A 26,789-nucleotide genomic window follows, 5' to 3' on the forward strand; every position below is an offset into this window, starting at 1 on the left:
GCACGGGGGTTCTCAACAAGAGCACGGGAGTTCTGAACAAGATCACGGGCTGGGAGGAGCACGGGGGTGGGGGGGTGTGGTCAACAAGATCGCAGGGTGGGAGGAGCATGTGGGTGGGGGTCAACAGGATTGCGGGCCTGGAGAGGGGTCTCAACAAGATAGAAGGCCGGCGGGCTGGAGAAGTGGGGAGGTTCTCCTGAAGATCACGGGCGGGCTGGAGGAACGGTGCCGGGGGGGGGGGGCGGCTCCAGGTGATCATGATCGCAGGGGGGGGAGGCGGGGTTCTCTAGAAGATTGCGATTGTGGGCTGGCCGGAGGAGATAGGCGTGGGTCTGAAGGGATCGGAGGCCGGGAGCAGCATGGGGAGGGCCGGAGGAGCAAAGGGGGTGGGGGGGAAATCAGAGGCCTGGGTGGGGGAGCCTGGGGGGAGGGTTAATTGGAGTGCCAGTGTTAAGGACATCTCCTCTGGGCTGGAAAGAAACTTGCAGTGGGAGGGGGTGGATCCAGTTGTCGTGGTCCATGTTGGTACAAACGACGTAGATAGGACTAGGAAGCCGGTTCTGTTAAAGGAGTATGAGCAGCTAGGGGTCAAATTAAAAAACAGAACCTCAAGGGTAATAATCTCTGGATTATTACCTGAGCCACGAGCGAATTTGGCTAGGACAAATAAAATTAGAGTTAAATGCGTGGCTCAAAGACTGGTGTGGGAGAAATGGGTTTTGCTTCCTGGGACACTGGCACCAGTACTGGGGCAGGAGGGAGCTGTTCCGTTGGGACGGGCTTCACTTGGCCAGTGCTGGGACTAGAGTCCTGGCGGATCATACAACTAGGGCTGTAGAGAGGGCTTTAAACTAACTAGTGGGGGGGAGGTTCCTAGAGAGCAAATAATAAAAATGACAACAGAGAAGGTCATAGACTTAGGTAGCAGTGGGGAAATTAAAAACCAGAGCGTGTCAGGAAGTGGCAGAAGGTATGGAGTAAAAGGTAAAGTAATAAAAAGGGCAAAAGCAGGAACTAAGTGTCACAAAACATCTTTGAAAGTTCTCTATCTGAATGCACGTAGCATTCGTAACAAAATCGATGAGTTAATGGCACAAATAACTACATATGGGTATGATGTTGTGGCCATTACAGAAACATGGCTGCAGGGTGACAATGCCTGGGAATTAAACATACCAGGTTATTTAACGATCAGGAAGGACAGGCAGGAAGGAAGGGAAGGTGGGGTGGCTATGTTAATAAAGGAAGGAATCACTGTAATACAGAGAAATGATATTGGGTCAAAAGATCAGGATAATGAAACAGTTTGGGTGGAGGTAAGGAATAATAAGGGGAAAAAAACTCTAGTGGGCGTAGTCTATAGGCCTCCGAACAGTTGCAACTCTGTTGGACGGAGTATCAATCAGGAAATAGTTGAGGCTTGTAATAAGGGAACTTCTATAATAATGGGGGATTTTAACTATCATATTAATTGGACAAATCAAATTGGGCAGGGCTGCCTTGAGGATGAGTTCATTGAGTGTATTAGGGATGGGTTTCTTGAGCAGTATGTAACTGAACCGACCAGGGGGCAAGCAACCTTAGATCTGGTCCTGTGTAACGAGACAGGATTAATTAAAAATGTCCTAGTAAAGGATCCCCTTGGAATGAGTGACCATAACATGGTTGAATTCCATATTCAATTAGAGGGTGAGAAGGTTGGATCTCAAACAAGCGTGCTAAGCTTAAAAAGAGGAGACTATGAAGGTATGAGAGTGGAATTGAGTAGAGTGGATTGGGAAAATAGATTAAAGGGTAAGACGATACATGATCAGTGGTGTACATTTAAGGAGTTATTTTACAACTTCCAAAAAAAATATATTCCACTGAGAAGAAAAGGGTGTAAAAGAAAAGACAGCCATCCGTGGCTAAGTAAAGAAATTAAGGATAGTATTCGACTAAAAACAAGGGCACGGTGGCATAGTGGTTAGCACTGTTGCCTCACAGCGCCAGGGACCCGGGTTCGAATCCGGCCTCGGGCGACTGTCTGTGTGGAGTTTGCACATTCTCCCCGTGTTTGCGTGGGTTTACTCCGGGTGCTCCGGTTTCCTCCCACAGTCCAAAGATGTGCAGGTTAGGTTGATTGGCTATGATAAATTGACCCTTAGTGTTAGGGGGATTAAATACGTGGGGTTACGGGGATAGGGTGGGATATGTGTTGGTGTAGGGGTTATGGGGATCGGGTGGTATATGTGTCGGTGCAGGCTCGATGGGCCGAAATGGCCTCTATCTGTACTGTGGGGTTTCTGTGATTTCTGTGATCTGTGATAAGGTAGCCAAATCTAGTGGGAGGATAGAGGATTGGGAAAACTTTAAAAGACAGCAAAAAATAACAAAAAGATTGATTAAGAAAGGGAAGATAGATTATGAAAGTAAATTAGCAAAAAATATAAAAACAGATAGTAAGAGTTTTTATAGTTATATAAAAAGAAAAAGGGTGGCTAAAGTAAATGTTGGTCCCTTAGAGGATGAGACCGGGAAATTAATGGTGGGAAATATGGAGATGGCAAAAACACTGAATGAATATTTTGTATCAGTCTTTACAGTAGAGGACACTAAGAATATCCCAACACTGGACAAACAGCGGGCTATGGGGGGGAGGAGCTAAACACGATCAAAATCACTAAGGAAGTGGTACTCGGTAAAATAATGGGACTCAAGGCGGATAAATCACCTGGACCTGATGGCTTACATCCTAGGGTCTTGAGGGAAGTGGCGGTAGGGATTGTGGATGCATTGGTAATAATTTTCCAAAACTCCCTGGACTCAGCAAAGGTCCCGGCAGACTGGAAAACTGCTAATGTAACACCCTTATTTAAAAAGGGCAGTAGACAGAAGGCTGGAAACTATAGACCGGTTAGCCTAACATCTGTGGTAGGTAAAATTTTGGAGTCCATTATTAAGGAGACAGTAACAGGACATTTGGATAATCATAATTTAATAGGACAAAGTCAGCATGGTTTTATGAAAGGGAAGTCATGTTTGACAAATTTGCTGGAGTTCTTTGAGGAAGTAACGTATAGGGTGGATAAAGGGGAACCAGTGGACGTAGTGTATTTAGACTTCCAAAAGGCATTTGACAAGGTGCCACACAAAAGATTATTGCTTAAGATAAAAAATCACGGGATTGGGGGTAATATTCTGGCATGGATAGAGGATTGGCTATCTAACAGAAGGCAGAGAGTTGGGATAAATGGTTCATTCTCAGACTGGCAATCAGTAACCAGTGGTGTTCCGCAGGGGTCAGTGCTGGGTCCCCAACTCTTTACAATCTATATTAACGATTTGGAGGAGGGGACCGAGTGTAACATATCAAAGTTTGCAGATGATACTAAGATGGGAGGGAAAGTAGTGAGTGAGGAGGACATAAAAAACCTGCAAGGGGACATAGACAGGCTAAGTAAGTGGGCAGAGATTTGGCAGATGGAATACAATACTGGAAAGTGTGAGGTTATGCACTTTGGCAGGAAAAATCGTAGAGCAAGTTATTATCTTAATGGCAAGAAACTGAAAGTACTGAAGTACAAAGGGATCTGGGGGTCCTGGTGCACGAAACTCAAAAGGTTAGTATGCAGGTGCAGCAAGTGATTAAGAAGGTCATTAGAATGTTGGCTTTCATTGCTAGGGGGATAGAATATAAAAATAGGGAGGTATTGCTTCAGTTATACAAGGTATTGGTGAGACCGCACCTGGAATACTGCATACAGTTTTGGTGTCCATACTTAAGAAAGGACATACTTGCTCTCGAGTCAGTACAAAGAAGGTTCACTCGGTTAATCCCGGGGATGAGGGGATGGACATATGAGGAGAGGTTGAGTAGATTGGGACTCTACTCATTGGAGTTCAGAAGAATGAGAGGCGATCTTATTGAAACATATAAGATTGTGAAGGGGTCGGATCGGGTGGATGTGGGGAAGATGTTCCCGATGATGGGGGAAACTAGAACTAGGGGGCATAGTCTTAGAATAAGGGGCTGCTCTTTCAAAACTGAGATGAGGAGGAACTACTTCACTCAGAGGGTGGTAGGTCCATGGAATATGCTGCCCCAAAAAGCTGTAGAAGCTACATCATTACATAAATTTAAAACAGAAATAGACAGTTTCCTAGAAGTAAAGGGAATTAAGGGTTACGGGGAGCGGGCAGGAATTTGGACCTGAGTCTAGGTTCGGATCGGTCATGGCCCTGTGGGTAGTGGAGTGGGCCCAGGGGCCGTGTAGCCTGATCCTGCTCCTATTTCGTGTGTCTAATTCTGTTAGATTCAGGAGATGGTTCTGTGATAGTGGATTGGCGGTTAGGATCAGATCAGGCATGATCTTATTGAATGGCGGAGCAGGCTCGAGGGGCCGATTGGCCTACTCCTGCTCCTATTTCTTATGTTCTTATGAAGCAAAACCCATTTCTCCCACACCAGTCTTTGAGCCACGCATTTAACTCTCTAATTTTATTTGTCCTAGCGAAATTCGCTCGTGGCTCAGGTAATAATCCAGAGATTATCTATTTTTATATTTCTTGCCATTTTACTCTCATTCTATTTTTTCCCACTTTATGAATATTTTCGTCATCCTTTGCTGGTTTCTAAAACTCCCCCAATCCTCGGGCTTACTACTCTTCTTGGCAACATCATAAGCCTCTTCTTTTAATGTAATGCCATCCTTAACCTCTTTAGTTAACCACGGATGGATCACTTTTCCCATGGACCTTTAATTTCTCTATGGAGTGTATGTTCGTTGAGAATTTTGAAATATTTCTTTAAATGTTCGCCATTGCTTATCTACCATCATACCTTTTAATCTAATTCCTCAATCTACCTTAGCCAACTTGCCCCTCATACTTATGTAATTGGCTTTATTTAAGTTTAATACTCTAGTTTTGTACCTTGTGCACCAGTCGCTGAAGGTAAGCATGCAGGTGCAGCAGGCGGTTAAGAAGGCAAATGGTATGTTGGCCTTCATAGCAAGAGTTCGAGTACAGGAACAAGGATGTCTTGCTACAGTTGTACAGGGCCTTGGTGAGACCGCACCTTGAGTATTGTGTGTAGTTTTGGTCACCATACCTGAGGAAGGACGTTCTTGCCATGGAGGGAGTGCAGCGAAGATTCACCAGGCTGATACCTGGGATGGCAGGAATGACGTATGAGGAGAGATTGTGTCGATTGGGCTTATACTCACTGGAGTTTAGAAGAATGAGAGGGGATCTCATCGAAACCTATAATATTCTGTCAGGTCTGGACAGACTAGATGCAGGAAGGATGTTCCCGATGGCCGGGAGTCCAGAACCAAGGGTCATAGTCTAAGGATAAGGGGTAAGCCATTTAGGACTGAAATGAGGAGGAATTTCTTCACCCAGAGAGTGGTGAACCTGTGGAATTCTCTGCCACAGAGGGCGGTGGAGGCCAGTTCATTAAATATATTCAAGAAAGAGTTGGATATGTTTCTTGAGGCTGAAGGGATCAAGGGATATGGGGAAAAGGCAGGGACCGGGTACTGAATTTGGATGATCAGCCATGATCACATTGAATGGCGGAGCAGGCTCGAAGGGCCAATTGGCCTACTCCTGCTCCCATCTTCTATGTTTCTATGTTTCTAAGTACGTCACTCCCAATGTGAAATTCTATAATATTATGATCACTCTTTCCCCAGAGGATCCCTTACTATGAGATTACTAATTAACCCTGTCTCATTGCACAAGACAAAATCTAAAAAGCCTCTTTCTTGGTTGGTTCCACGATGTGTTGTTCTAGGGAATTGAGCTCGGAACTTTATTGTCCTTTTCCACAGGGTGGCAGCATACAAATTAAGGTCTGCAATTTTCCACGTGGTGAAATATTAATGTTGCTGTGTTGTGGGGAAGAACCAAGCAAAACTCAGGCCAAAAGAAGGGAGGCAACCTCTGCCTGCTCTTGTACACCTCGACATGGCTGGTTGCAGAACAGTATAGACTGGGACCCAGAAGCTGAAGGAAACACTATGTTGTATAAAAGTCCAGCAGGAAGAGATAGGAAAGAAAAATAAATGTCTTGGTTGCAAACCATGCCAATTATCAATTTTGATATATTTATTGAAATAATTTTTAGCTCCAGTTTGATATTGTTGAGTCTGTGTTTCCAAATGCAGTTATGCTGAATAACTGGACACAGACTACAGAAATAATTAAACAGGTCTTTAGTAATTGAGGGTCAGAGCTGAACTGGAATATACTTTGCTCCACAGGGTTTATATACCGGTGTGGTCACCACCGGTACTGCAATGTACAGGAGCCATCAAAAAGTAGTCCATCACCTTAAGGTATCCTCTTAAGGTGGTACAGGTTACATACACTACAATTCCTCCCCTTTTAGCTTAACAGTGTACACCCCAATTTAAACATTACATGGATAACATATATACAACTTTCACACAAAACTGTTCAAAGATTCAGTCTCTGAGGAGGCCTCCTGATCCGGGCCGGATAACGCCTTTCAGGGGTCTCTGGTTCTCGTTGCTGGGGTGACTCATCCATTTGATCTCCTATGGATTGAACATCATCATGTACGTTCGAGTCTGAGGTAGATGCTACAGGCTCAATAACTTCTTCAACTGGTGTCTCTGCCGCAGACATGGGGTCGACCCTTGTTCTCGATTCCACAAGTTGGTCAGCATGACGTCGTATTACGTTCTCTCCAACGTCTACCGTGTACATCAAGGGTCCTTGTCGGGCACGAATTGTTCCGGATTGCCATTTATCATTCCTATAGTCCCTGGCCAACACTGGTTGTCCTATTTTGAAACTCCGAGTGGCCTTGTTATTTACGTGCTGGAATTGCTTGTTTTCGACTTCCCTACGCACATTGGGTTTTAACAAATCCAACCGGGACCGCAACCTCCTGTTATAGAACATTATGGCAGGGCTTTGATTTATCACTGCATGCGTGGCGTTTCGATATGCCATCAGGAAATTGTCCACCTTGTGTTGTAGTGGAATATGGTCTTCGCTCATGGCCTTTATCGCCTTTTTGAACGTTTGTACAAATCCCTCGGCCAACCCATTTGTAGCCGGATGATATGGGGCAGATGTATAGTGTTTCACCCCATTCTTTTTCATGAATTTCTGGAATTCTTCTGACACGAACTGTGGTCCGTTGTCTGAACATATTTGTTCCGGCAACCCATTCCTTGCAAATATGGTTCTTAGAACTGCGATCGTCTTTTCAGAGGTAGTGGTCGACATCTTAATCACTTCTGGCCATTTAGAATGTGCGTCTACTGCTATCAAAAACATGGAATCCATGAATGGACCTGCAAAGTCGATATGCACATGTTGCCATGGGGTTGAAGGCCATTCCCACGGATGCAGCGGTGCAATTGGAGGTGCGTTTTGAACTTTTTGGCACCCTGAGCAGCTTTTAGTCAGATCCTCTATTTGTTTGTCGACACCTGGCCACCACACATAAGCCCTAGCAAGGCTTTTCATCTTGACTCCCCCCAGATGACCTTCATGCAATTCCTTCAGAACTCTCTCCCTTAATTTAGGAGGAATAATCACCCTTGTTCCGTACATCAATGTTCCTTGACAGACAGACAGCTGTTCTCGTCTGGCTGAGAATGCTGGTAACAGTGGGTCGCCATGTGCTGGCCATCCCTTCATTGTCAAATCGTAGACCCGAGACAGTGTCGGGTCGTTTCGTGTCTCTCTCTCAATACCCGCATTGGTGACTGGTAAGCATTCGATGACGGTCGAGTGAAATATCTCGACAGGGTCAACTGCCGGTGCCTCTTCCGCTGTAGGTAGTGGCAGGCGTGACAGCCCATCAGCATTACCATGTTGCTTTGTAACTTTGAATTCGATATCATATTGATGTGCCCCTAGGAAAAGGGACCATCTCTGAAGCCTCTGCGCCGTCATAACCGGAACACCCTTCTTAGGGTTAAAAATGGAAACCAACGGCTGATGATCTGTCAGCAGCGTAAACTTTTGGCCTTGCAGGTAATGGTTAAATTTCTTAACTCCCCACACGAGGCTGAGAGCCTCCCTATCTATCTGAGCATAGTTGCGCTCTGCGGAGGTCAATGATCTGGATGCGAACGCGACTGGCCTTTCCAAGCCATTTGGAAACTTATGTGAGAGCACTGCCCCGATACCATATGGAGAAGCATCACAAGCTAAGCGAATAGGCAGCATTGGGTTAAAGTGAGCCAACACTTCCTTAGAGGTGATCAGTGCTTTGCTTTTTTGAAAAGCCCGCTGACAATCATCGCTCCACTTCCATGGTATTCCCATTTGCAAAAGAGTGTTCAGCGGGTGTAACACCGTGGATAAATTTGGAAGAAACTTGTGGTAATAGTTAACCAACCCAAGGAACGACCTCAACTGGGATACATTTTCCGGAGCGGGAGCTTTCACAACAGCTTCGATCTTGTCAGGTGACTTATGGAGCCCCTCCTGGTCAATGACGTGGCCGCAGTATGAGATTCGCTTTTGAAAGAACTCACATTTCTGGCGATTAACTCTGAGCCCATATTCTTTCAATCTGGTGAGTACCTGCTCCAAATTTGCGAGGTGATCCTTATCATCATCTCCTGTAATCAGAATGTCGTCCAGGTAGCATTGTGTGCCTGGAATTCCCTGCAATACCTGCTCCATGGCCCTTTGCCAAATCGCTGGAGCCGATGCCACTCCAAAAACCAGTCTATTATACCGATATAAGCCCTTGTGTGTGTTGATCGTGAGATACTGGCGTGACACTTCATCAACTTCCATCTGGAGGTACGCCTGCGCCAGGTCTATCTTGGTGAAGTGTTTCCCGCCAGACAGCGAAGCGAAGATATCTTCACTCCGCGGAAGCGGATATTGCACCGTGTGAAGAACCGGATTAACAGTGATCTTGAAATCGCCACAGATGCGAACCTTCCCAGGTTCCCCCGGCTTGTTGCTCAACGAACGCTTCATGACAGGAACAATGGGTGTGGCCCATTCGCTCCAGTCCACCTTTGACTGTACTCCTGAACGTTCTAGCCCTTCCAGCTCTGCTTCCACAGCAGGTCGTATCGCATAAGGTACCGGTCTGGCTTTGAAAAATTTTGGGTTTGCATGTTCTTCAACCTTGATGTTTGCCGTAATTCCTTTCAGTGTTCCCAGTCCCTGTTGGAACACCTCCTTAGCATCATCCAATATTTTGGACAGTCGTTTAGGTTTGACGTCGTCCTCTTTACAGGAATCTACAGTCAGTGCTTGTATGGAATGCCAGTCCACATTTATTCTCCGGATCCATTCCCGTCCCAGTAGTGGCGGACCTCCATCAGGTAACACATACAAGTCCATTTCCTGACTTTCTTTACCATTGTAGACCACATTTACTTTTATCTTTCCGATGGGGTATACTATTTGCCCCGTGTATGTTTTCAATACAATCTCCGTATCCCTCAGGGGAATGTGCGAGAATAACCTTTTGTAATCTTGCTTATTCATGACCGTCAATGCCGATCCAGTGTCCAATTCCATCTTCACTTGGACTCCCGCTATCCGAAGCATGACCCAGATAGTTTGGTGGTCTGCTGTGTTACCCACATTATGTATTTTTAGACAACCCAGTTCCTTACTGCTGGAGTCTGAATCCATCTTTTGTTCATCCGAACTGTTCTCTGTCACCTTGTGTACTTTTTTGTACTTCTCCTGCGGTGACTTTTTGCTGCTGGTCTTCTTTCCTGACCGGCATACTCTCGCTATGTGACCAAGTTTGCCACATTGCCTGCATTCTTTATCTTTGAACCAGCACTGGTTCTGGTCATGCGTTGTCCTTCCGCAACGATAGCACTTTACTGCGCCCAATGCCATTTCATTGGTGCTGAATTCCAATGGCCTTTGCTGTATCTCTGCAGCGCCTCGTGCTGCTGCCTCGTGCGATGCTGCAATGCTGAAAGCTTTGTCCAGCGTAAGATCCTTTTCCTCTAGCAGTCGCTTCTGGGTTCCTTCCCTTAGGAGCCCACACACAAACTTATCTCTCAGTGCGTCTGCTAGTCCTGTACCGAACTGACAGTACTTTGATAACTTGCGCAGTTCGATTAAGAATTCAGCGTTGCTTTCCTCTTTAAGTTGAATTCTTTTGTAGAATTTAAATTGTTCCGCTATCAGCAGCGGCGTGGGGTTTAAATGCTCTTGCAGGATAGTAACAATATCCGCGAAACTCTTTCCTACCGGTTTATCTGGTGTTACAAGGTTCCTTAATAACCCGTACGTCTTCGCACCCATCGAGTTTAATAGGGTTAGTGCTTTCTTATCCTCCGGTACCTCATTCGTTGTACAGTAAACTTCGACGCGTTCCACATAAGTGGCCCAATCTTCCACATCGCTATCAAAAGCAGTGATGTTACCCGTTTTTGGCATCCTTGTTGAGTTTCCTTTCCTTCGGATATGATTATTATTTTTTTTTTTTTTTTTTCAAAATGGCGGCTTCCCGCGCTTGGCGGCTTTTCCCGCGCTTGTCTTCTTCCCCCGCCGACTCAAAATGGCGATTACCGCGCTGTTGCCGTTCTCGCCTCCCAGCGGTCATTTATTTTCCCCTACGCTGCTGCTCTTGTTCCCCGCCGCTCCCGCGGTCCTTGTGGACATAAACGCTTTTCTGGCTGCTGCGCGTCTCTGCCCCGATTGCAGTCCGGCCCCTGACACCGGCTGCGGTCGTGTTCTCCGCCCTTTTCGTCGTTTCCCTCCCCTTCTCTTACTGACAACTCGGCCGACTTCCCCCCCGTGCCGCTCGATCGGGCTTACCCGCCGCTGTCGTCGAAGGGATGTTCACTGATGTTTGACTTCGTGGCCAGATACCAACCCGGGTTCCCGATTGCCTCCCATATGCAGTGCCCAGCAGGATGTTGAGGGTGGATGTCCTTGATCGACGCCCGTTTCAGAGGCGAAGCTTCCTTTGATGCAACTGCCGCTAGGTAAGATCAGATTCGTCGCCACTGTTGAGTCTGTGTTTCCAAATGTAGTTATGCTGATTAACTGGACACAGACTACAGAAATAATTAAACAGGTCTTTAGTAATTGAGGGTCAGGGCTGAACTGGAATACACTTTGCTCCACAGGGTTTATATACCAGTGTGGTCACCACCGGTACTACAATGTACAGGAGCCATCAAAAAGTAGTCCATCACCTTAAGGTATCCTCTTAAGGTGGTACAGGTTACATACACTACAGATATATAGCATAATAAGTTTGTGTATGTATATTTCAATAACCGATAAGTGAAAGTAGTATTAACTGTAACAATATTTTTTGTTAGGTTGGACGGGATCCAGCAATTCATGTCTGGGACACTCAGACACTTAAATGTTTGTCACTATTGAAAGGACAGCACCAGAGAGGAGTATGTGCTCTTGACTTTTCATGTAAGTTACCTCGTAAACACCTTTTGCAAAATCTACTAATGCTTAAAAAATGAATTCTCAATACCACAACTAGTCTTGCAATTTTGGAGGGTCCAACCGAATGCTTGCTGAGTCTACTTACTGCAAAAATATGTGTCCATGTTCCCATCTCCCTCAATAAGGCAAAGTACAATCCTCTCCACAACAAATACATGGCTGTAGCACTTCAGAACATATCTCAATTGGAACAAGTGATGTTTACTTTGTGCCTGGAACTGAGGAAATACTGATACAGGAGGAAAAATAAGTCAGCAATAGATAGGCAAAGACAGCAGCTGAACCAAATAGTACCATTAGTAGGCCGGACCCCTGTCCCCTGACCCAACTGAATCCGAAAGATCAAGATTGCTTTCTTACAACGCTTAAATCTGCATGGCTCCAAGCTATAATCCTGACTATGCCAAAAACAATTGCATTGCTTTACTACATTGTAACAGTGACTGCACTTCAAAAGTACTTCATTTGCTGTGAAGTGCTTTGGCATGTCCTGAAGTTGTAAAAGGTGCTATATAAATGTAAGCTCTTTCATTCATAGAATCATATAATAGTGCAACACAGAAGGAGGCTATTTGGGCCATCGAGTCTGTGCCGGCTCTTTTGACGAGCAATCCAATTAGTCCCACTCATCTGCTCTTTCCCCATATCCCAGCAATTTTTTCTCCTTAAGTATTTATTCAATTCCTTTGTGAAGGCTACTATTGATTCTGTATCGACCACCCTATCAGGCAGTGCATTCCAAATCCTAACCGCTAGTTGCGTAAAGAAGTTTTTCCTCATGTCGCCTCTAGCTCTTTTGCCAATCATCTTGAATCTGTGCCCTCTGGTTATCGACCCTTTAGCCATTGGAAACAGTTTCTCCTTATTTACTCTATCTGAACCCTCCATGATTTTAAACAGCTCTATCAATCTCCTCTTAGCCTCTGATCTAAGGAGAACAACCCGAGCTTCTCCAGTCTATCCATGTAACTGTAGGAATGTCTAGTTCCTATTCAAAGACTGAGGTCCACTCAGGCGCTTAAACAAAACAAAGTTTAATGGAAACTAACAGGTTTAAACAAGTAACTGCCGGAGAACATCGAGTGTAGGTCTATTCAGTTCGGAGGCTCCACGAGGACTGCAGGCTGGTCCCATGGTTGACGTCATCACGTTCTTCCTGCCAGTGGAGGATCACGTGATGTACAGCGTGACGTCATCGCGTTTACCCGCGCTGTTAAAGTAATCACGCTCTGTATAAGTAAACAGTACAAATAAAGATACAGACTCAGGCTGTAGCTAACATGTTGTTAAAGGGAATTATATACAAACGGTCTGAGTCCTTTAGTGGCTCTGCCACATGCGTCCCCCCAGAATTGTCTTTAACAGCAAAAGTGAGACGGCGAGGAGGCCTGACAAGCCTGTCCGAGCGACTTCTGTAACCCTGAAGCGGAAGCTGATGGCCGGTGGTCGAGCTGTCGGGTGGTTGTGGTGGAGCTGGCACGGCGACTGTGGGTGGTCGGCCCCGTTTTGGCGGTTGAGCGATTTCGACTGGACTGTCCAGGCCTAAGTGCGTCGGCTTCAGCTGGTCAACCGATATGTGGTTCGGTTTACCTCCGATATCGACAGAAAAGGATTTGTCTCCCAGCTCTATGACGCGGAAGGGACCAGTGTAAGGAGGCTTGAGCGGGTCCCGGTGAGCGTCATGGCGGATAAACACGTACTCGCCGCTTTTCAGCTCAGTTGGGACGTGGGAGCTCTGTAAGCCGTGATGTGACATAGGCACTGGAGTGAAACATCTGGCCGCTTCCTGGTGTCTGATGAGTTGCTGGGATGCGGACCATGGCTCTGTTGGAGACGGGAGGAAATCCCCTGGTACTCGTAGAGGTTGGCCATATACGAGTTCCGCCGAGGAGGATTGTAAATCTTCTTTGGGCGCCGTACGAAGACCCGAAAGGACCCAGGGAAGTCTGTCCACCCATCCCGCGCCTTGAAGACTGGCCCACAGAGCGGCTTTGAGCGACCTGTGGAATCGCTCGCACAGGCCGTTCGCCTGTGGATGATAGGCGGTGGTGCGATGTAGTTTGGTGCCGAGCCCCTGAGCCACAGCGTTCCAGAGCTCAGAGGAAAATTGCGGTCCACGATCAGAAGAGATGTCCGCCGGTACGCCGAAACGAGCAACCCAAGAGGAGATGAAAGCTCTGGCCACGTCTGCCGAAGTGGTGGAAACCAAAGGAACTGCCTCTGGCCATCTAGTGGTGCGGTCTACCATTGCGAGGATGTATGTAAAACCTTGAGAAGGTGGAAGCGGCCCCACGAGGTCCACATTCACGTGGTCGAATCGACGCTCCGGAACAGCGAAGGTGGCCAATGGAGCTTTTACATGGCGCTGTACCTTGGCCTTTTGGCAGACCACGCAGGTGTTGGCCCAGTCGTGGACATCCAGGTGCATACCCCTCCAGATAAATTTTGACGACATCAGCCTTTGCGAGGCCCTCATGCCAGGGTGTGAAAAACCGTGTATGGCGTCAAAGACTTTTCGGCGCCAGGCGACTGGAACTATAGGGCGGGGAACTCCCATGGAGACTCGCAAAGTAGCGTGGTGCCTGCGGCATGGAATTTGACGTTGGCCGCTTGGAAGCTAGAGGGGCTGGTCCTGTATGCTTGGACCTCTGGGTCCGAGGCTTGATCTGTAGCCATGAGGGCATAGTCGATTCCGAGCTGGACTGCGTGCACAGTCGCGCGGGAGAGACAGTCTGCCACCAGGTTGTCTTTGCTGGACATATGCTGAATGTCCGTGGTGAATTCTGAAATGAATGTCAGGTGACGTTGTTGCCTAGCTGACCACGGTTCGGCGGTCTTGGCCATAGCGTACGTTAGTGGCTTGTGGTCCAGATAAGCCGTGAACAGACGGCCCTCTAGTAAGAACCGGAAATGGCGGATGGCTAGAAAAAGGGCCAGCAACTCCCGATCGAAAGGGCTGTACTTTCTTTCGTTTCGCCGTAGTTGACGGCTGAAAAATGCAAGCGGTTGCCACGTCCCATTCACCCACTGTTCCTGCACTGCGCCGATTGCATAGTCCGACGCGTCGGTGGTAAGGGCAATGGTGGCACCTGGAAGCGGGTGCGCCAGCATGGTTGCGTTGGCCAAGGCGCCTTTGGTGTCGACGAACGCCCGGTCCATCTCGGGTGTCCAGCTGATCGGATCCTTACCGGACTTGGCCTTGAGGGCCTCGTACAAGGGCTGCATAAGTAGAGCTGCCTTAGGGACGAACCGATGATAAAAATTTACCATCCCGAGGAACTCCTGTAGGGCCTTGACGGTCTGCGGGCGCGGGAAAGATGTAACCGCCTCGACCTTCGTCTGTAAGGGAATTGCGCCGTCTGATGTAATGCGGTGGCCCAAGAAATCAATCTGCTGCAGGCCGAACTGGCACTTGGCCGGGTTGATAATCAAACCGTGTTGACTGAGGCGTGTGAAGAGGGTACGCAAATGGCGGAAGTGCTCCTCTTTGCTAGGGCTGATGATGAGGATGTCGTCGAGGTAGACGAAGAGGAATTTTAGGTCCCGAAACACGGAGTCCATTAAGCGCTGGAAAGCCTGTGCATCCGCAGAAATTCGAACAGGCCGAATGGAGTGATGACTGCAGTTTTCGGGACGTCTTGCGGATGCACGGGGACCTGGTGGTAACCGCGGATGAGGTTGACTTTTGAAAAAAAGGTATTTCCCGCCAAATGGGCCTAGAAATCTTGGATATGCGGGATCGGGTACCGATCAGGAGTACTGGCGTCATTCAGGCATCGGTAGTCGCCGCATGGCCGCCATCCGCCGCCGGGTTTCGGAACAATGTGGAGAGGTGAAGACCAGGGACTATTCGACCGGCGAATAATCCCCAACCGCTCTATCGCGTCATACTCCGCTTTCGCAGCCGTGAGCTTGCCGGGTTCGAGTTGTCAGGCCCGTGCTTAAACCGGGGGGCCGGTGGTGGTGATGTGATGTTCCACACCATGTTTAGTAGCCGAGGAGGAGAAAGTGGGCCTGGTCAGATCTGGGAACTCTCCGAGGAGCCGAGTGAAGTCGTCTGGAGGTGGGAACGCACAGAAGACAGTGCGCGGCACGGCGTTACCGCGATGGCATGGGATGGAGTGGAACGTGGCCGCATTGATCAACCGGCGGTGCCTGACATCGACCAGGAGGCCGTTGGCGCACAAAAAATCCGCCCCAAGGATGGCCTGCGTGACTTTGGCTGTGATGAATTCCCAGTGGAAGCGCTGGCCGCCGAAACACACCTGGACCCGCCGCCTTCCGAAGGTCCGAACGGCCGCGCCATTAAGCGCCACGAGGGCGGGGCCATGGCCCCCAGCTAGTATATTGAGATGCGACGCAGGTAGGATGCTACACTGCGCCCCGGTGTCGCAAAGGAAACGTCGACCAGAAAGTGAGTCGGTGATGAAGAGAAGCTTCCCTGAGTCTCCGATGGCCATCGTAGCCGCGGGGCGCTCGTTAGACCCGGTCCCCTTTCGCCAGGGTGTCTGTAGATGGGTTTTTTTGTGCGAAAAACTGCAGGGAGGGCGGCAGCATCTTGCTTTCGCGCCAAAACGGGCATGGTAAAAGCACAACCCCGCTGATTGAGGAGCTGGAGCAGCGTCTGTGGGGGAGGGGCGCCTCGTGTTGTGTTGTGTCACCGCGAAGATCATGTCCGCTTCGGCAGCAAGCTCCGCGCAGTCTGTGACTTCGGACCTGGCTAGGGCAGCCTGAACTTGCTCCGGGAGCAGGCTGAGGAATAGCTCCCTGAAGAGGAAGCATTCCGTTTTGGACCTGAGGAGCGTGAGCTTCTGGCTCATGAGCTCGGACGGCTTGGAGCCCCCGAGGCCGGGCATAGCGAGCAGCCGGCGAGCGCGCTCCGTCTTCGTGAGCCCGAAGACCTGCAGCAACCGCACCTTTTAGGTGTCATACTTGCGATCAGTAGGCGGACTACCGAGTAGGCTGACGATCCACGAGGCTGTGGCGCTGTCGAGGGCGGAGACCACGTAATAATAACGGGTCTGATCCGCAACGATGTCCCTGATGGCGAACTGGGCTTCAGCCTGGATGAACCACGCGCCTGGTTGTTGCTCCCAGAACTGCGGTAGCTTCAAGGTAACGGCGTTCGTTTCCATGTTGATTATCTTCTGCGAAAACCGTTTGCAAAAGTCGGGGTCACCAATGTAGGAATGTCTAGTTCCTATCCAAAGACTAAGGTCCACTCAGGCGCTTAAACAAAATGAAGTTTAATGGAAACTAACAGGTTTAAACAAGTAACTGCAGGAGAACATCGAGTGTAGGTCTATTCAGTTCGGAGGCTCCATGAGGACTGCAGGCTGGTCCCGTGGTTGACGTCATGACGTCATCACGTTCTTCCCGCCAGTGGAGGATCACGTGATGTACGGCGTGACGTCATTGCGTTTACCCGCGCTGTTAAAGTAATCACGCTCTATACAAGTAAACAGTACAAATAAAGATACAGACTCAGGCTGTAGCTAACATGTTGTTAAAGGGAATTATATACAAACGGTCTGAGTCCTTTAGTGGCTCCGCCACATAACTATAATTCTTCAACCCTGGAACCATTCTAGTAATTCTCTTCTGTACCCTCCCAAAGCCTTCATGGCCTTCCTGAAGTGTGGTGCCCAGAATTGGACACAATGCTCCAGCTGGGACTGAACTAGTGTTTTATAAAGGTTTAGCATAACTTCCTGGCTTTTGTACTCTATGTCTCTATTTATAAAGCCCAGGATCCCATATGCTTTATTAACTGCTTTGTTAACCTGTCCTGCCACCTTAAAAGATTTGTGCTCAAACACCCCCAGGTCTCCCTGTTCTTGCAACTCCTTTAAAATTGTACCATTTAGCTTGTATTGTCTCTCCTCATTCTTCGTACCACTTTTCTGCATTGAATTTCATCTGTCATGTGTCTGCCCATTCCACCAGGTCTATGGCCCCTTGAAGTCTCTTAATAACTTCCTCACTGTTTACTACACTTCAAGTTTCATTTCATCTGCAAATTTTGAAATTTGTCCTGTACCGCCTAAGTCCAAGTCATTAATGTATATTAAAAACAGCAGTGGTCCTAGTACTGAACCCTGGGGGACACCACTGTATACCTCCCTCCAGTCCAAAAAATTGGCTAGGGGATAGAAAAATGAGAAATAACAACAGAAAATGCTGGAAACACTTAGCAGGTCAGGCAGCATCCGTGGAGAGAGAAACAGAGTTAACGTTTCAGATCTCTGACCCTTTGTCAGTTCTGCAATGCCCTCATCCACTTGTTCTGTTATGTCATCAAAAAAGTAAATCAAGTTAGTTTTTTTTTCCAACTTTGCCAAGAAACCTTAATGTATCAATGTACTACATCCTGCATTGAGAAATTAAAATGTACAATTGCTTTATATAAAAATATATGTGAATGTAAACTCGTAAAAGTAAAATAAAACTTTTTTTATTTCATAAAATTATAGTTCTGTAACTTTAGTGAGGCAACTGGTTTCCAGCTCATCCTTTCCTAATGTTATTGTTCATGACTTGGAAATTGGTTATTCATATTACTGTATACCAGGTCATCGCCACCCCTTTTAAAAGAAATTTATCATTAGGTAGCATGCCATCTAATCATCTATATATTTCTTGTGCTAGTATTTAGTATTCTGTGAAAATATAACAAATGCTAGCCTAATTTTCTATGAACAAAGCAAATTTAAGCTAGTGTGCTGTTTCAATAAGCAAAGCAATGTATTCCATTGTCATTTCCATTTGTTTTGCAGCTGATGGAAAAAGCTTGGTGTCTATTGGTTTGGATGACAACCACACTATAGTAGTGTGGGACTGGAAAAAGGGAGAAAGACAAGCAACCTCAAGGTTAGCACGTTATATGCTCCTTTGTCTCCTTTATAACAATTGACTATAGTGTATGAAAAACTTAGGTGAATCACATTTTCTTACTGTTTACTTTGTTGAAAATGTCCTGTTAAAAATAATGTAATTGCATTATTTTTTTTCCATAGAGGACATAAAGACAAGATATTTGTAGTGAAGTGCAATCCACAGCATATTGACAAGCTTGTTACTGTTGGGATAAAGCATATAAAATTCTGGCAACATGCAGGTACCCTTAGTTCATTTACATTGCTACATCTAATCAGAAAGGATTAACATTTATGCTTAAACTATTTCATACAGAATGATTCCTACAAGTAGACTTTTATTTAGATTGAAAGTGGACTGTTAAAACAGCCAAAGAAACTATGTGGGTGATAGTCCAGCCGGTGGTAATTTAATGCTCTTCACTAGCTTGTGAAATATGTCATGGGTGCTGCTGAGTTGCTTATAAGCAGTATTTACACCCATTCACAAATTTTAACGCAGGCTTAACATGCCAGTAATTTTTGATGCTGGCAGAATTCAGAAAAAAACTCAGTCAATCATGCACAATACCGAAGGCGTTCGCTGCTCGCCCCGAACTATGCTTTGAACAAGGATCTTGCGATCCCTGTGTTGAGAACTTCGGGTTATATCAATGGAATATAGTGGAGCTTCCCTTGTGCGAACTGCTGTGATGTTAACAGGCTATCTAAGCAGCCAATCAAAATGCAGAATTCTCGCAGACAGCAAACAAGGAAGTGAGTAAGCCCTTAAAATTCTAATTTTTAAAAAATGTTAGAGAGAGAAAAACAAAGATTAGGGCTCTCACATGGGGAAAAGGCAAACCTGAAATAAAGATGGACAAACTTTAAAAAAAAAATTAATTTTTTTTTGAAAAGTTTCTTCAAAATTTAAATTTTTATTAAATTGGACAAATTTCACACTGCTCAAAATTAAAATAAGTTTTCCAGGCCCTTAACATGTGTTTAGCAGTAATAACGCTGTTAAAACCCCAGTTACACCTAATCCCTTTAGGTCTAACTTTTAGTGGGGAATTTAACAGCATACTTACTGCAGAAGAGCCAAAGTTTTTGTCAGGTTTCCCTGATTTGGCAGATTGCCAGCTCTGTGGGGGAGTCAGGGTGGGGGTGGCACAGCGTAGCCTGTTTCAGAGCTGTCAATGACAGATCGCAAATTCAGCATTTCCGCATGCACCTGCACATGCAACAAACCCCGAAGTTGCGGTCAATTTCAAAGGTAGAATGACGGCGAATGCTGCCAATTCACCATCATCCCAACTGCAAATTCCAGGCCATTATGATGTTTATAATTAGATAGATGGTGCAATGTAACAGATTACCTTAGCATCTGTTCTGCTGTCCTGTTCTATTAGTATATATCATCATTCAAATTGGTTAAGATGTTTTGAAGGAGAAATATACATTGAGAAGATCTTGCCAGAATAATTGTTGAAATTCCCAATGCTCCTATCTATACTAGCAAGGCTAAGCAGTTGGGACACCTTTCACCTGTCTTCAATTCATTCAGTAGCTGCAATTCTCTGCCAGTGACACTTCATGCCTGACAGTTGAACACACTCTTATTCTCAATAGTTTTCTTGGCATCATTGAATCTTTTAAGGACCTCCTTCCATGCCGATTACATTCAACTATCAGGCATATCCTCCTGGTCCTCCTCCGTGGTGTGTTTATTAGGAGGATAAAGTGCTACCCAAAAATTACAGACCTCTTGCTTCCTCCATGTTGAGGGATGCCTTTGTTTCTGTAAAAGAAAATCTTCTTGCTTTTGTACTCCATATTCTGCCACCATTATTACCATCTGATTTATATAGTGATGTACCACATTAACTGCTTGTTTAACAACAACTGCTCTGATTGGCGGCCTTAACTTACTACAGGTGATACAGGAATATGCTATGTTTTAGAACTTGCAAAGTTTCCACAAGCCAGCAAGTGAAGGCACTTACTGCTGGTATGACTCTAAAGTGCCTGAATGCACACACATTGGAATATCACCCCCATGTTGCTGGAGTAGATATTTTTGTTTTGTAATTTGTAAGACCTCACTGAAATATTATCTGACGGTTTTACAATGTGGTAGACAAACATTTCATTCAAATAACTTTTTCTAGTTGCATAATCAGAATATATAAGTTTTACATGGAGCCAAAAATGTTTAAAGTTGTAAAATAGTAATGACATTTAAGGTCAGATACTGATACAAATTGTTTTATTCTAACATTTTATAGAAATAATATTACATTGTTTCCTCTTTTACAGCTAATTGCTCACTTTGTTTACTTGCAACGTGGTATATGACAATGTTTTTATTGATTATGATTTGATTACTAATTTATGATCCGACTAAAGATGTAACTTTAAAAAAAAATGATTATCATGTTGTGGTTACACAGATACTCAGAGTTCTAGTCCAGACTCAGTATTTGAAATCCATTAGGATGGGTTGAGTGGAGCTGCCCCACAGATATTAGGGTGAATTTTCCAGTCGAGGTGTGGTCTGTGCGGAAGGCAGGTGCAGTAGGTTTTGGCATCTGCTGCATGGTTTGTGCCGACTCCCGGGAACTTTGGGGATCAGCCTCATTATAAATTTTCCAGTGAACTCCCAGCACAGGAAATCCCACCCACAACCAGAGAGCCCCCTTGGGCGGTTGCTAGTTGTGGGATGTAATTTTTTGTTTTGCAGAATTTAAAGTCCTTAAATGGCGATAATTGTTTTCTGCTGCAAAAAATGTAAATTTCCTTTAAAGTATTTTTGTACCAGATGGTGAACAGAGATGGTACAGCACCACATCAACCAAAATTACCTGATACTTTGGTGAAAGTTTTATTGGAGCAAGGGGGTGGTGGGGGTAGGGTGATGGGGATGGGGGGTGGGGGGCTGCTGTCCACACAGCACAGCAGTATCAGTTACTTGGCAGAAGGTAGAAATGCATGTAAATGATGAGAGCAGTACCCAGAGGAGCTGGCTGCTAGTCAAGAAGAACATAAAGAAAATAAATTCATAGGTATAATGACCTTGACGACTACTAGCAATGTTGTTCCTGTGGGTGTTTGGTTGGAGGTCAGTTTGCAGCATATGGCACAACTCAGTCACTACCTACCTGGTTAAGTGCAGACTTTGTAGACATGAGGGATCATTTTAACCCTGCCCACCCAGCAGACAGACATTTAAATCTCCCATGGAAACTGCTGGGGTCCTTCTTTAAATATGCAGATTGGGCTCCGGTGATGACATTGGGGTTCGATTGCTATTTTAACCATGAGCCTGAGCGGGGAAGTGGTTCTGGTGTTCCTGCCAGGCCAACCTAACGGGAAGCCAGAGCAAGAAAAGGCCCAAAAAGGTAAGTTTGTTTATACTTTGTTGACTTTGCTTATGGGGCTAGAAAGAATAGGAGTGCTTCTCCAGGCCCCACAAGGGAACTTTAGGCCTTCCCTGTCCTGAAGTCCCCTCTTCCCCTCCAATCACAAGTCTATCCCAAAAACTCCTCCCACTTACCTATGTACTGAGTACCATTCCTTCGGCCCCCAGCGACGGCTTCCTGATGCCCGACATTGCGCTCCCGCCTGCCGGCCAACTGCTGTTTCCTGGCGGTTTCAGGCGGGAAGCTGACCAAGGTAATGCAAATGGGGCCAGAGAGTTAAAATTTCCTGGGCCTCACGCTGGTGACCGCTTGGGGAGGGGCTAGGTTGCCACACGCCACGGCTCCCACATGCCCAATTTACCCTTCCCGTCAACCCCCCCTCCCCCACATCGCCCATGTTAAAATCGGGGCACGGGGGGATTTTAACCCCCTAAAACAGGTGGGTTTGGGTTGGGTGAAATGTGAAAATTTTTAAAATCTCAAACCCGACCCCAACCCACCCACTTCCGGTTTTAATGGAGGCAGGACAGGGGTGGTCAACAAACCTGCTCCCAGGAGGTGGGTTGGTCTTTTAAATATTATAATGAAGCTGCGTGCCTCAGATTTAACTTATCTTCCCGGTTTAACCCTGGCCAGCCAGGTTTCCCAGGCCTCTGGAAACCGGGCAACTAAAGGGAGACAAGGACTGCTTTGTGGAATAGGTAAGTGCCTTTCCAGCGCGGTTTGTGGGCCAAGAGGAACTGAAGTGCTTCCCCCCACCCTTCCCTGCCCGACATCAGAGTTCCCCCCCACCGCCCCCCAGAGATCCAAAGACCCCAGCCCCCGGAATCAGAGATAGGACCCCTATCCCACCCAGGACCCCTATCCCACCCAGGATCAGAGCTACGACCCTCCCACCCCCGCCTCAGGGTCTGCGACCACACCTCCCCCACCACACCAAAGATCCGGACCCACCCCCCACGCTACTACTAACCCAGCTGCTGGCTCCCTAAATGCTCTTAGCCTGCGGCCTCCTCCAGAGCATTCTGTGCCTGACAGAGAGCCAAGCCTGCGAATCTGGCTAGCTTCTAGGTGGGGAACCTGCTGGAAAAAAAAGAAGCACACTGTGACGTTAAAACTGCACAGTGTGCGGAGAAACCTGGACTTCCAGGTTTCCCGACCAGAAATCCTCTCCCATGCTCACGAAACCTGTACCAGTAAATATCGAGGCCATAGTATCAGTTTAAATGGCACTAAAAAAAATACAACTGCCCTTGACACAAAAAGTAACCTAAGAGAGTGGTGTTAAAAATGGGGTTGGGGGGATCCAGTGAAAAACTCTTAATCCAAAAATATCATTACAGCTTTAAATCTTCACTACTTTAATAAGAGAATTTAGCAACCATTGTCACCTGTTATCTATGAGCATGATGAAGGTGCATCACATTCACAACTTGAAACACATGAAGTGCGTAAACCTTTCAACTAGTTTTTTAAAAATTAGTTATAATTAAATCCGCTATGACATAAGAACATAAGAAATAGGAGCAGGAGTAGGCCATTCGACCCTGCTCCGCCCTTCAGTAAGACCAAAAATCTATCGATCTCTGTCGTGAATATACTCAACGACTGAGCATCCACAGCTCTCTCGGGTAGAAAATTCCAAAGATTCACAACACTTTGAGTGAAGAAATTTCTCTTCATCTCAGTCCTAAATGACCAATCCCTTATTCTGTGACTGTGACCCCAATTCTAGACTCCCCAGCCGGGGGAAACATCCTCCTGGCATCTACCCTGTCATGCTCTGTAAGAATTTTGTATGTTTCAATGAGATCAGCTCTCATTCTTCTAAACTCTAGGGAATATAGGCCTAGTCCGCTCAATCAAGGGGGTTCGAGTATAGGAATAGGGATACCTTACTACAGCTGTACAAGGTGCTGGTGAGACCGCATCTGGAGTATTGTGTACAGTTTTGGTCGCCCCATCTGCGGAAGGATGTTCTTGCCATGGAAAGAGTGCAACGGCGATTCACCAGGCTGATACCTGGAATGGCGGGAATGACCTACGAAGAGAGATTAAATAGTTTGGGCTTGTACTCACTGGAGTTTAGAAGATTGAGAGGGGATCTCATCGAAACATATAAAATTATGGCAGGCCTGGACAGGCTGAATTCAGAGAGAATGTTTCCAATGGCCGGGGAGCACAGAACCAGGGGCCACAGTCTAAAAATAGCGGGCAAATCATTTAAAACAGAGATGAGGAAGAATTTCTTCACTCAAAGAGTGGTGAGCCTGTGGAATTCCCTGCCACAGAGGGCTGTGAAGGCTAATTCAATAAATATTTTCAAGAGAGAATTGGATATATTTCTGAAGGCTAAGGGGATTAAGGGTTACGGAGAAAAGGCGGGGACGGGGTACTGAACTGGTAAGATCAGCTATGATCTCAGACGAAGATCAGCCATGATTTCATTGAATGGCGGAGCAGGCTCGAAGGGCCGAATGGCCTACTCCTGTTCCTATCTCTATGTTTCTATGTTTCTATCTCTCCTCATAGGACAGTTTCCCCCATCCCAGGAATCAGTCAACTGAACCTTCATTGCACTCCCTCTATGGCAAGTATATCCTTCCTTAGGTAAGGAGACCAAAACTGTACTGCAATACTCCAGCTGTGGTCTCACCAAGGCCCTATAATTGTAGTAAGACGTCTTTACTCTTATACTCCAATCCCTTTGTAATAAAGGCTAACAATGCATTTGCTTTCCTAATTGCTTGCTATACCTGCATGTTAACTTTCTGTGATTCGTGTACAAGGACACCCAGGTCCCTCTGAATACCAACATTTCCCAGTCTCTTATCATTTAAAAAATATTCTGCTTTTTTATTTTTCCTACCAAAGTGGATAACTTGACATTTCTCACATTATATTCCATCTGTCATGTTCTTGCCCACTCACTTAACCTGTCTATATCCCTTTGCAGCCTCTTTACGTCCTCCTCCCGGCTTACTTTCCCACCTAACTTTGTATCCTCAGTAAACTTTCATACATTACTCTTGGTCTCCTCTAAGTCATTGATATAGCTTGTAACTAGCTGAGGCCCAAGCACTTATCCTTGCAGTACCCCACTAGGGTACATAGAAACATAGAAGATAGGAGTAGGCAATTCGGCCCCTCGAGCCTGCTCCGCCATTCAATGAGATCATGGCTCATCATCCAAATTCAGTACCCTGTCCCTGCCTTCTCCCCATATCCCTTGATCCCTTTAGCCTTAAGAAATATATCTAACTCCTTCTTGAATATATTTAATGAATTGGCCTCAACTGCCTTCAATGGTAGAGAATTCCACAGGTTCACCACGCTCTGGGTGAAGAAATTCTTCCTCATCTATGTCCTAAATGGCCTACCCCTTATCTTTAGACTATGACCCCTGGTTCTGGACACCCCCGACATCGGGAACATCCTTCCTGCATCTAGTCTGTCTAGTCCTCTTAGAATTTTATAAGTTTCAATGAGATCCCCTCTCATTCTTCTAAACTCCAGCGAGTATAAGCCCAATCGACCCAATCTCTCCTCATATGTTATTCCTGCCATCCCAGGTATCAGTCTGGTGAATCTTCGCTGCACTCCCTCCATGGTAAGAACATCCTTCCTCAGATAAGGCGACCAAAACTGCACACAATACTCAAGGTGTGGTCTCACCAAGGCCCTGTACAACTGCAGCAAGACATCCTTGTTCCTGTACTTGTAACCTCTCGCTACGAAGGCCAACATATCATTTGCCTTCTTAACCGCCTGCTGCACCTGCATGCTTACCTTCAGCGACTGGTGCACAAGGACACCCAGATCTCGTTGCACTTCCCCTTCTCCCAATCTATAGCCGTTCAGATAATAATCTGCCTTCCTGTTTTTGACACCAAAGTGGATAACCTCGCATTTATCCACATTATACTGCATCTGCCATACATCTGCCCAGTCACGCAACCTGTCCAAATCTTACTGGAGTTTCTCGGCACCCTCCTCACAGCACACACGCCCACCTAGCTTTGTGTCGTCTGCAAACTTGGAGATATTACATCTAGTTCCCTCGTCTAGATCATTAATATATATTGTGAATAACTGGAGTCCTAGCACCGATCCCTGCGGTACCCCACTAGTCACTGCCTGCCACTCGGAAAAAGACCCATTTATTCCAACTCTTTGCTTCCTGTCTGCCAGACAGTTCTTTATCCAAGTCAGTACCTTGCCTCCAATCCCATGTGCTTTAACTTTACAAGCTAATCTCTTATGCTGGACCTTATCGAAAGCCTTCTGAAAGTCCAAATACACCACATCCACTGGTTCTCCCTTATCTATTCCACCAGTTACATCCTCAAAAAATTCCAGTAGATTAGTCAAGCACGATTTACCTTTTGTAAATCCATGTTGGTTTTGTCTGATCCTGTCACTGTTTTCCAAGTGCTCTGCTATTACATCTTTTATAATGGACTCTAGCATTTTCCCCACTACCGATGTCAGGCTTACCGGTCTATAATTCCCCGTTTTCTCTCTACCACCTTTTTTGAATAGTGGAGGTAACATTAGCTACCCTCCAATCCATGGGAACTGTTCCAGAATCTATAGAATTTTGGAAGATGACCAGCAATGCATCTACTATTTCTAGGGCCACTTCCTTAATTACCCTAGGATGTAGATTATCAGGCCCTGGGGATTTATCGGCCTTCAATCCCATCAATTTCCCTAATACCATTTCCCTACAAATACTGATTTCATTCAGTTCCTCCCTCTCATTAGACCCTATGTTCCCCGACATCTCTGGGAGGTTATTTGTGTCCTCCTTTGTGAAGACAGAACCAAAGTATGTATTTAATTGGCCTGCCATTTCTTTGTTACCCATTATAAATTCCCCTGATTCTGAATGCAAGGGACCTACGTTTGACTTCACCAATCTTTTTCTCTTCACATATCTATAGAAGCTTTTACAGTCAGTTTTTATGCTCCTTGCAAGCTTACTCTCATACTCTATTTTCCCCCTCTTAATTAATCCCTTTGTCCGCCTTTGCTGAGTCCTGAACTGCTTCCAATCCTCAGGTTTGCTGCTTTTTCT

At 46.2% G+C, this 26,789-nt stretch overlaps 1 protein-coding gene across 8 annotated transcripts in view; it reads left to right on the forward strand.

Annotated features, from left to right (window-relative positions):
• The window catches only part of eml6 (EMAP like 6), an 844,856-nt gene that overhangs the window by 438,072 nt on the left and 379,995 nt on the right, over positions 1-26,789 (forward strand). For all 8 annotated transcript variants that reach the window (XM_085981352.1, XM_085981349.1, XM_085981353.1 and 5 more), the window contains 3 exons: positions 11,292-11,397; positions 18,210-18,303; positions 18,450-18,550. In XM_085981352.1, the coding sequence (XP_085837478.1) occupies positions 11,292-11,397; positions 18,210-18,303; positions 18,450-18,550 (301 nt within the window). The remainder of the gene's footprint in view (positions 1-11,291; positions 11,398-18,209; positions 18,304-18,449; positions 18,551-26,789) is intronic.

This window comes from Somniosus microcephalus, chromosome 3, assembly GCF_052327205.1.
Source record: "Somniosus microcephalus isolate GS21.2 chromosome 3, FLI_Smic_1.0, whole genome shotgun sequence".
NCBI lineage: Eukaryota > Metazoa > Chordata > Chondrichthyes > Squaliformes > Somniosidae > Somniosus > Somniosus microcephalus.